We start from the raw sequence: 12,497 nt of genomic DNA, 5'->3' as shown, positions 1-12,497 counted from the left end.
CGCTACATATTCGGAATACCAACAAGTAATATCCTGATGTACTACACATTGATCAAATTTATACCCATACATATTAAAGTTGTAACCAATGCAAATAACACAACATGTACTAAAAAAACATTCGTTGAAAACACAAATGCAAAACAAAAAAAAACGAACAAAATATTTTACACACTTCAAATTAAAAACCCTTCCGAAATCTCTAAAGCTCAAGCTAAATGGCAAAACCTTCTTGGAGAAAAAGATTATAATTGGAAACAAATATTTGTAATACCATATAAATCAACTACTGTTAGTACACTGAGAAACTTTCAATATAAATACATCCAGAGAAACATAGCTACAAATAAACATCTTTTTCAGTGCAACCTATCCATCACAAATCTATGTGATATGTGTAGTGAACATATTGAAACAATAGAACACCTTTTCTGGGAGTGTAAACATACTCAATCTCTATGGAATCAATTGACAACCTTTCTAGAGAAACAACAATTAAATGTTAAACTATCTCTCTTAGACATCAGTTTAGGGGTAAATACCTTCAAAATACAACAGGTTAATAACGCTGTGAATTACATAATTATATTAATGAAATTTTTTATATTAAGCATGAAATACAGAAAACAAAAACCTACAATGAACTGTTTCATCAATTATTTAAACCTGAAGATTCAAATTGAAAAAGAAATTGCCCTAAACAATGATACACTTCAATCATTTGAACCAAAATGGAAACACATTAAACTTTCATAAACAAGTCCAGTATGCTTTCTACCCACTTTATGCAACTCATCCTTATTCATAACTATTCTGTTTTTCTTTACAACCAACCAAAAGAAAAAAAACAACATCTTAACCATTTTTTTTAATCAAAAAGAAACCACAAAAACAAAAAGTATATATAAGCATATCTTGTATAACATGTTTGAACATTATTGCTGCTACATGGTATCACTTTGTTTTATGATCATACACATGTAGACATTGTATGTCTTTTAGTGAATAACAAGAAATATCTTAAAAAAAGATATACGGCGTTGATTGTGGTTGGAGTTGGTGAAAGGTAAAGAGTTCAATGAATGAGATCAAAGATAGCGAATGTCATTTTATGTGCAGTTCTTAGCTGCATCACACGCGGCTTATTTTACATTATTACATATTGCTGGTCATACACCTATAGATACAAAACAGTCTCAGAAAACCAAAAGAAGAATGGAAGTGAAATTCAAACATATGAATCAACCGGCCACGCGCGAATTATCCGTACATATTTTATATATTTATACACGCGTTCTTCGAACAAACCTGTTTTAGTGGTTTGTCGGGCATTGCTTTTTGATACGATTATTAACAGTATCGAGAATCATCGCGCTCATGCTTAATACATTAGTCAATATGGTGAAATAATTCTTGTTAAATTAATCAAAAACAAGGGCTGTTTGTAAAACATGCATGCCCCCCATATGGGCTCTCAGTTGTAGTGACAGCCATTTTGTAAATATGTTTTTTGTCACTGTCACCTTGATCTTTGACCTAGTGACCTGAAAATCAATAGGGGTCATCTGCCAGTCATGCTCAATGTACCTATGAAGTTTCATGATCCTAGGCATAAGCGTTCTTGAGTTATCATCCGGAAACCATTTTACTATTTCGGGTCACCGTGACCTTGACCTTTGACCTAGTGACCTGAAAATCATTAGGGGTCATCTGCTAGTCATGATCAAACTAACTACCAAGTTTCATGATCCTAGGCATAAGCGTTCTTGAGTTATCATCCAGAAACCATTTTACTATTTCGGGTCACCGTGACCTTGACCTTTGACCTTGTGACCTGAAAATCAATAGGGGTCATCTGCAAGTCATGATCAATCTACCTATCAAGTTTCATGATCCTAGGCATAAGCGTTCTTGAGTAATCATCCGGAAACCATTTTAATATTTTGGGTCACCGTGACCTTGACCTTTGACCTAGTGACCTCAAAATCAATAGGGGTCGTCTGCGAGTGATGGTCAATCTACCTATCATGTTTCATGATCCTAGGCATAAGCGTTCTTGAGTTATCATCCGGAAACCATTTTACTATTTCGGGTCACCGTGACCTTGACCTTTGACCTAGTGACCTGAAAATCAATAGGGGTCATCTGCGAGTCATGATCAATTTACCTATCAAGTTTCATGATCCTTGGCATAAGTGTTCTTGAATTATCATCTGGAAACCATTTTACTATTTCGGGTCACAGTGACCTTGACCTTTGACCTAGTGACCTCAAAATCAATAGGGGTCATCTGCAAGTCATGATCAATGTATCTATGAAGTTTCATGATCCTAGGCCTAAGCGTTCTTGAGTTATCATCCGGAAACCACCTGGTGGACGGACCGACAGACCGACCGACCGACCGACATGTGCAAAGCAATATACCCCCTCTTCTTCGAAGGGGGGGGGGGGGCATAATAATATTTATCATGGTACATGTATTGTTGAAAACACATTAAGAATCTATTATTGACATACCATAATTATATCGCTGAATATCTTCATTTAACAAATTTCTGGTCTAAAGAAAATTCCAGTTCACCTAGTTAACGCGATAGCGTCTATATTATATAACGATTATTTTACTGGCCACGAACTCAGGATCAGCACATAAGGTAGTCGTGAAGACGCAGCGATGACCTGTAAATAAACTCTGACATTCACACACACTGGCCGCGAAATGACCCTTATACCTCGCGGGTTGAAATGCAATGCATTAAGTGAGGCCACGCTTCCACTACTCTTTATACTTTTACATGTTAACATGTTGACAGGAATATGGAAGTAAGTACAAAGGTGCACGCACAAACTGTATTGATGTCAAGAGTTGAGTGAAAAACTGTTCAATCTATAAAGCCTTTTCATTAGAGATAAAACTGTTTCATGCATTAAAACAGTGTTACAAAGACGCGGTCATGTTTCCAATGTTCTGGTGGTATAATCAAATCAGCCAATGCAATAAATGAAGTGTATTCATTCGTGTCTAGCCGCCAGAAATTTTATTTGAATTTTATTGGACACTTACACAGGTCAGGTAAGGTCAAAAGTGACGTTAGACAGCTACGCCAAAAACAAAGAAATCCTCGTAGTATCACACAATATAATGACAACAGAACTCTATAATGATTCAATCGTTTCGCGTTGCAACGCTTTATAATTTTCAGGCTTTTAAATTGTCAAAAAATGCATATAATGGATATTTTAGAGCATGGTAAATGTTTGGTATTACTGTATCCTCACAAATATAATAACTACATGTACAACGAACATTTTGGGAATCTGAAACATTGTTTTCATTTTGTCAATTAACCAAAACGTGATAATGCACCTTGAAGCATCCTACATATACATGTACACGGGAACGATCTATATATTATTTAAGCAGGGTAAACGTAGAATCATAAAGGCACAATACGGATAATCCAATGCAAAAAAGAAAAAAGTAGACTCAACATACCTGCTACAGATATAACATATTACAAAGATATTGCAAGTAAGTATATTTTTTAAACATTTACACATTCTTTTTATATTCTTTATTACAAGTTGTGTGCGTAAGCGAAAGAGTTACGCAAGTGGCATACTGCACCGGGGCATCGCAATGCACCTTATGTGGCACATGTTGACATATAGTGATGACAAACTTTATACAAATCATGAATGTTCATAAACATTTTTTGCGGCTAATGATCTTTAAAAGAAATTGATGTACAGTAGACTCTCTGTAAACCGGACGGTCTCGGGAGTTTTCATATAGCCGAAATATACATTATGTGTACAGAATCATATAAAAATAAAACAAATCATATACATTTACATGTACCATGTGATAACTGTACGCAGGTACTGATGATGTTAATTGCATTCTTAAAAAATGTGTTTTTAATCGATTAAAAGCAAAAAAAATCCATACCGACTTATTTTGATTAATCCCAAAGTGAGCGTGGTGCTTTATACATGTATGTACGTGGCATTTGTCATATAGGCGAGTGATGACACAAATAAGATTGTTGTAGATACACGATTTATTATTTAATACATACATGTACCACATTTCATAAAACATACACACAAACAAAAAACAGCGTCATAATTATTTTTTAAGATATTCATAATCTCAAAATCTTAAAACCTAATAATTCTTGAAGTTTACGGTTTCACGAAAAAGTCCATGATCACTCTCTGCTTGAAAGTACATTTCTCCTTTACGATCTTATTTTCTGCAATGTTAAGGAGGGTGTCTGCCGTTGCCAGGAAATCGCTATCCTTTTCATGTCCATACCGCTGCATACGGAGGGCAAAGTCTCGAATCTCTTTGATAGTCACTGGAGGAACTTCCGGCGTTTCCTCTTCATGGTCAACGTCATCTGTGGCATCTGCGAGATCGGCGGCGTCGGTGGCATCCTCTTTATAACCGTTCACGATGTCTGATTCCCATTCGGCGTCATGGGTCTCGTCGTCATTGTCAAATGATGTCAGGTCATCCAGCTTGAACCTGAACTGCAGGACGAGGTCCGCGAGAGGGATGTCGTCGTCGGGGTACTCTTCATCGCTAGGTTCCTTTGTCTCCGCTGGAAATCCACATGCTTTGAAACTTCGCGATCGTTGAAGCTTGTGTCGCCTGCCACGCCTTGACTGTCCACTTGATGGCGTCCAGGAGCGTCACTGAGCGACAAACACTGGCAGCGTCATCAGTCTTCTCCATTGTGGCCAGCAGCGCTCGCAGCATGAACCTCCTGTAGACAGCCTTGAACGCTCGAATAACTCCCTGGTCCAGCGGCTGCAGCGCGGACGTAGTGTTGGCCGGAAGAAAGCTCAACTGGACGTGGCTCAGGTTCATGTCGGCGGTGTGGGACGAAGCATTATCCAGGAATAACAAGATCTTGCGACCTTTCCTCCGCATCTCTGAATTCACGTCCCTGAGCCAATCAGAGAACACAGCTGACGTCATCCACGCACGCTTATTACTGACGTAAGTGACACCAAGACGCTCTCGTCGCACGTTCTTCAAGCAGTGGGGATTTGCTGCTTTGCCAATGACCAGCGGTGTCAGCTTCTCTCCCGTGGCGCTGCATGCGAAGAGGACAGTTATCCTATCCTTGTGCACTTTGAATCCCTTTGCACCGTCTCCGCGCACAGCCAGGGTCTTGTCAGGTAATGCCTTGTAGTAGAGGCCTGTCTCGTCGGCATTGAAGATGTTCTCCAGGCTGTATCCCTGTATGATGTCTGGAAGCCGGCTCTTGAAGTCACTGACTGTCTGCTGGTCCACCCCAGCACTCTCCCCGGACACCTTGAACGCCTTCACTGACTAGCGGGACTTCCAGGAGGTGAGCCAACCGCTGGACCCCTTGAAGTCGTGCAACCCCAGTTCCTTTGCAAAGCTGCTTGCTTTTTCCTGGATCACAGGTCCAGACAAAGGGAAGTTCTGGGCCCGCTTCCGGCTAAACCACTCCCACGTCAGCTCATTCAGTCGGTCAAACTTGCATTCGTTGTCGAAATGGAACTTGGAGCCAGATGCATTTTTCTCCCACTGCTCCTGGTAGACGTTCTTTTTCTTCAAGATGTCGCCGACCGTTGACTTCCCGATCTTGAAGCGCTCGCAGAGTGCCTTCAGAGATGGTTTTGGTTGAGCAGTTGATTCCGTGATGAGCTTTATCTTATCCTCTAACGTAAGCTCCACGCGTCTGCGTTTAGCTGGAGGCTGCGACATTTTAGATGCGTTCGAAATTAGTAAACGGCTATGAATGAATTTGCATACAGATGGATGGATATTTAACAGTCACATTTCTAACAGGTTATCTGACAAACAAACAAACAACCATTTTAGCGTTAAAAACATGGCTATAAGATCTTTTAAAATACCCGAGAAGATCACAAGAAAGTGATCGTCGCAACGGCATTCATTAATTTTTTAATTAAATTGTTTATCATAGGCGATAATAAATAATTATTAAAACGATCGAGTCAATCACTTTTTGGTGTTACCGCATGTCTATTATATACATTCACAGTTTGTTTACATTACTTAATCGGTCTCCCATAGCGCGGTAACGACTTGACACCTTTATGGTTTGTTTAATCCGATTATCGATAATTGCACGAGCGAAATGTGACACCGCACTCGCTTTGCTGACTAGGTAATGTTATTTTCACGCCTCGGGCATCTTGAGAATTTAGACCGTCCGGTATACTCAATGTATTTTACGTTGAAAATGACAAAATTTACGGAGATACCCGTCCGGTTTCCGGTTTTCAGAGAGTCCGGTTTATTCAACATTTTTTAACAAAGATATAGAAGGAGAAAATACGGGACTGGCCCGACCGTCCGGAATCGGGAGAGTTCCGGTATTCCGAGAGTCCGGTATTGGCAGAGTCTACTGTAAATACATATGTTGCCACCACTTCAATTCAAAGATACCAAAAGCAAGTAACACGTATTTTTTAATGTAACCCATATACTTTAAGCCCGCTTTGATAACTTAACACTTAAAAAAAAAAAATGGGAATTAAAAAAATAAATAGTTTAAGCCTTCTAAAAATGATAAAAATACTAACTACAACTACTACAACAACAACTACTATTACTACCATTACTACTCCTACTACTTTTACTACTACTATTACTACTACTACTAAAACTACTTCTACTACTACTACTACTACTACAACTACTACTACTTCTACTACTAATAATACTATTACTACTCCTACTACTACTACTACTATGGTACTGCTACTGTTACTACTACTACTTGTACTTCTTCAACAACATCTTCTACTACTACTTCTACTACTACTACTACTACTACTACTACTACTACTACTACTACTACTACTACTACTACTACTATTACTACTACTACTACTACTACTACTACTACTACTACTACTACTACTACTACTACTACTCAGGGCCCTCAATCTGTCAAATCCACGGCCGAAATTCGGCCGCATTCCCCCCTGGAAAGTATACTTTTTTCCCCTTTTTGGGGGAAAAATTCCCCCTAAAAAAAAATAAAAAAATATTTTTTTTTTTATTTTTTTTTATAGATAAATGTCTCATGATTACTATATCTTAATTCTATTTTAATTTAATCTTGTAAAACATACTTAATTATGAAACAAGGGCTGTTTGTAAAACATGCATGCCCCCCATATGGGCTGTCCGTTGTAGTGGCAGCCATTGTGTGAAAACGATTTTTGTCACTGTGACCTTGACCTTTGACATAGTGACCTGAAAATCAATAGGGGTCATCTGCGGGTCACGATCAATGTACCTATGAAGTGTCATGATCCTAGGCAAAAGCGTTCTTGAGTTATCATTCGAAAATCATTTTACTATTTCGGGTCACCGTGACCTTGACCTTTGACCTTGTGACCTCAAAATCAATAGGGGTAATCTGCAAGTCATGATCAATCTACCAATGAAGTTTCATGATCCTAGGCGTATGCGCTCTTGAGTTATCATCCGAAAACCATTTTACTATTTCGGGTCACCTTGACCTTTGACCTAGTGACCTCAAAATCAATAGGGGTCATCTGCGAGTCATGATCAATCTACCTATGAAGTTTCATGATACTAGGCGTATGCGTTCTTGAGTTATCATCCGGAAACCATTTTACTATTTCGGGGCACCGTGACCTTGACCTTTGACCTAGTGACCTCAAAATCAATAGGGGTTATCTGCAAGTCATGATCAATCTACCCATGAAGTTTCATGATCCTAGGAGTATGCGTTCTTGAGTTATCATTCAAAAACCATTTTACTATTTCTGGTCACCGTGACCTTGACCTTTGACCTAGTGACCTCAAAATCCATAGGGGTCATCTGCGAGTCATGATCAATGTACCTATGAAGTTACATGATCCTAGGCACAAGCGTTCTTGAGTTATGGTCTGACAGCCACCTGGTGGACGGACCGACCGACAGACTGACCGACAGGAGCAAACCAAATATACCCCCTCTTCTTCGAAGGGGGGCATAATAAGCAATGAATATAGTGCAAACATGTACAAATGTAATAATTAGAGAGTAAGCTACTACTGCTGCTGCTGCTGCTGCTTTTACTACTTCTATTACTACAACTACTACCACTACTACTACTACATCTACTACTACTACTACTACTACTACTACTACTACTACTACTACTACTACTACTACTACTACTACTACTACTACTACTTCTAGTACTACTACTACAACAGCAACTTCTACTACTACTACTTCCACTACTACTTCTATCACTATTACTACAACTACTTCTACTACTACTACTACTGCCACTACAACAACTTCTACTACTACCTCTATTACTACTGCTACCATCACAACCACTACCATTGCAATTGCTTCTACTACTGCTTCTACTACTACTACTACTACTACTACTACTACTACTACTACTACTACTACTACTACTTCTACTACTACTACTTCTACTACTACTACTACTTCTACTACTACTACGACTACTACTACTACTACTACTACTACTTCTACTACTACTACTACTATTACTACTGCTACTACTCCTACAACTTCTACTACTACTCCTACTTTTGCTAGTGCTACTACTACTACTACTACTACTACTACTACTACTAAACTGAAACTTGCTAATTTGAGGAAACGCCTATTTATATAATTATATTCAATGGCGTTGTACAAAACATACATATGTACATAAAATTGATAAAAGATAAGAGGTATTGATACTATTATGAAGCATTAGTTAAAGGATTAATGATCTTAAAATGTGTGATATATATAAGAAGGCTATTAGGAACTGAAGCAATAAAACAATACCGGCTACACTATTAAAACACAGTAAAAGTAAAATATTATGTAATTAATTGATATAACTAGAGTTAAGACAATAATTATAATGATAATATGAGCAAATATTTGGCAACATAAAGACACTGTTTTTCATTAACTAAAAGGATACGTAAAAGGATATTTCTGCTCTCTGGCTGTCGGATCCCACAGCTACCGGTCACCAGTCATACTTAAGGACACTTCTTTTGGGTTTTAACCTAATTTGAACTATCATGACTACAAGTCACAAATAGACTGACCAAGTGTGACTACAAGACACAACTTGAAGGTTAAAATTACAGTGTGACTATAAGACACAACTAAAAGGCCTAAGCATGACTAAAAGGCAGCTGGTTGATGTAATTCAATCATTGAGCAAAGAAGCCCTAATGATTCTTGGTTACCAGTCACTTGTACAATAATGTACTAGTACTACTACTACTACTACTACTACTACTACTACTACTACTACTACTTCTACTACTGCTACTACCACTACTGCTACTACTACTACTACTACTACTACTACTACTACTACTACTACTACTACTACTACTACTACTACTACTACTACTACTACTACTCCTACTGCTCCTGATTGTGCAAATACTACTACTACTACTACTACTTCTGTTGCTGCTGCTGCTACTACTTCTACTACTACTACTACTACTACTACTACTACTACTACTACTACTACTACTACTACTACTACTACTACTACTTCTACTACTACTGCTGCTGCTGCTGCTGCTACTACTTCTGCTGCTGCCTCTGCTGCTGCTGCTGCTGCTACTACTACTACTATTACTACTACTTTTACTACTACTACTACAACTACTTCTACTACTACTATTACTACTACTACTACTACTACTACTACTACTACTAGTACTACTTCTACTACTACTACTACTACTACTACTACTACTACTACTACTACGTCTACTACTACTACTACTACTACTATTACTACTACTTCTACTACTTCTACTACTACTACTACAACTACTTCTACTACTACTTCTTTTGGTACTACTACAACTGCTACTACAACAACTTCTACTACTACTACTATTACTACTGCTACTTTCACTACCACTGTCATTGCTATTGCTTCTACTACTGCTTCTACTACTACTACTACTACTACTTCTACTACTACTACTACTACTACTACTACTACTACTACTATCACAACTACTACTACTGCTTCAACAACAACAACAACAACAACAGCTACTACAGCTGCTGCTGCTGCTCCTCCTCCTCCTGCTCCTCCTCCTACTTCTACTACAAATACTACTTCTTCAACAGAAACAACAACAACAACACCACCATTACCATCACCACCACCATTACCACCACCACCACCATTACCACCACCACCATTACCACCACCGCCGCCACCACCACCACCGCCGCCACCACCACCAGCACCACTACTTCTACTACTACTACTACTACTACTACTACTACTACTACTACTACTACTACTACTTCTACTACTACTACTACTACTACTACTACTACTACTACTACTACTACTACTACTACTGCTACTTGCTACTTCTACTACTTCTTCTACTGGTACTACTACAACTGCTACTACAACAACTTCTACTACTACTACTATTACTACTGATACTGCTACTTCCACTACCACTGTCATTGCTATTGCTTCTACCACTGCTTCTTCTACTACTACTACTACTTCTACTACTACTACTACTACTTCTACTACCACAACTACTACTACTGCTACTACTACTGCTTCTACTACTACAACAACAACAACAAAACTAGAAATGGCGCGGCAGAGGCCGACGCGTATCCCCACGCCGAATGTTTGACCTAGGTGTGCCCCAGGGTTGGTAATGGGGCCATGCATAGCTGAGATTGACCGTATTGTCATAAGAGAAGTTCATCATCAATTAGAAGTGAATTGGTGTAGAAATGAAGAAGTTATAGTAAAAGGCAATTTTGGGTGGGTGTGACATATGTGGGCAGGGCGCCCCAGGGTTGGTAATTGTGCCATGCATAGTTAAGATTGACAGTATTGTCATAAGAGAAGTTCAGTATCAATTTGAAGTGAATCGGTGTAGAAATGAAGAAATTATAGTAAAAGGCAATTTTGGGCGGGTGTGGTCTATGTGGGCGGGGCCCCAGGGTTGGTAATGGGGCCATGCATAGTTGAGATTGACCGTATTGTCATAAGAGAGGTTCAGTATCAATTTGAAGTGAATCGGTGTAGAAATGAAGAAATTATAGTAAAAGGCAATTTTGGGTAGGTGTGGTCTATGTGGGCGGGGCGCCCCAGGGTTGGTAATGGGGCCATGCATTGTTGAGATTGACTGTATTGTCATAAGAGAAGTTCAATATCAATTTGAAGTGAATCAGTGTAGAAATGAAGAAATTATAGTAAAGGCAATTTTGGGTGGGTGTGGTCTATGTGGGCGGGGCCCCAGGGTTGGTTATGGGGCCATGCATAGTTGAGATTGACCCTAATGTCATAAGAGAAGTTCAGTATCAATTTGAAGTGAATCCGTGTAGAAATGAAAAAATTATAGTAAATGGAATTTTTTGGTGGGTGTGGCCTATGTGGGCGGGCGCCCCAGGGTTGGGATTGGGGCCATGCATAGTTGAGATTGACCCTAATGTCATAACAAAAGTTCAGTATCAATTTGAAGTGAATCCGTGTAGAAATGAAAAAATTATAGTAAATGGAAATTTTTGGTGGGTGTGGCCTATGTGGGCGAGGCGCCCCAGGGTTGGGAATGGGGCCATGCATGGTTGAGATTGACCGTATTGTCATAAGAGAGGTCCAGTATCAATTTGAAGTGAATCGGTGTAGAAATAAAGAAGTAAATGTAAAATAACCTAAAAAAATGAGTGATAATTTCTGACGCGGCCCCACCCCAACCGCTATAACTTTTGACCCAGGGGTCAGATCAAAATTCCAAATAGTGCAGGGTCGCACATATGCTCATAGCTACCATGTGTGTAAGTTTCAAGGTTCTAGTGCTTTTAGTGTAGGAGGAGATAGTGGCCAGGACGGACGGACAGACAGACAGACGGACGGACGGACGGCGGAGATAACCACAATATCCCGGTAATGTAACGACTCGCCCCCTTAACGACTCGCCCCATAACGACTCTCCCCACTTTTTATAACGACTCGCCCCACATGTATAACGACTCGCCCCACATATATAACGACTCGCCCTATCAAAATAAAATGTTATATTATATATGGTAATATAAATGAAATCAATTCATAATATGGCTTTGTTTGATAACCATCGTTCAGCGTTTTTTTGCCTTATATCTGACCTTAATGACGTCTATTGCAGGCCTATTCTGAAAAGTAATAATTTTTATTTAATGATTTTTTACATCTTTGTTCAGTGACAATATTATCATAAAGCAAGACTATTGGGTATCGGTACATTTGTCTCATGTCATACTTTCCTTTATATTTATAAAAAGAAGCAAAGGCTAAGATCATATCGACAATTAAAGATTCCCAGGTTAAATTACTCAAGAATTTAGGGATTATCGTTATAAAGAGACCGATGAATTAACAACATAATAGACAGGTACATTACCGCGGGCGGGTGATGACAATCAACAATA

At 38.9% G+C, this 12,497-nt stretch overlaps 2 protein-coding genes across 3 annotated transcripts in view; both read right to left on the bottom strand.

Moving 5' to 3' along the window:
- LOC127866659 (uncharacterized) overlaps positions 1–12,497 on the bottom strand; it is an 82,913-nt gene that overhangs the window by 68,026 nt on the left and 2,390 nt on the right. The gene's annotated exons all lie outside the window — the stretch shown is intronic.
- LOC127869670 (tigger transposable element-derived protein 6-like) lies at positions 4,189–5,749 on the bottom strand. Its single transcript, XM_052412327.1, has 3 exons — positions 5,377–5,749; positions 4,714–5,343; positions 4,189–4,610 (listed from the first exon to the last, which is right to left on the bottom strand). The coding sequence occupies exons 1-3, from the start codon at positions 5,747–5,749 to the stop codon at positions 4,189–4,191; spliced, it is 1,425 nt and encodes a 474-aa protein (XP_052268287.1).

Source organism: Dreissena polymorpha, chromosome 2, assembly GCF_020536995.1.
Source record: "Dreissena polymorpha isolate Duluth1 chromosome 2, UMN_Dpol_1.0, whole genome shotgun sequence".
Taxonomy (NCBI): Eukaryota; Metazoa; Mollusca; class Bivalvia; order Myida; family Dreissenidae; genus Dreissena; species Dreissena polymorpha.
This window is presented reverse-complemented; position numbering and strand designations above follow the sequence as displayed.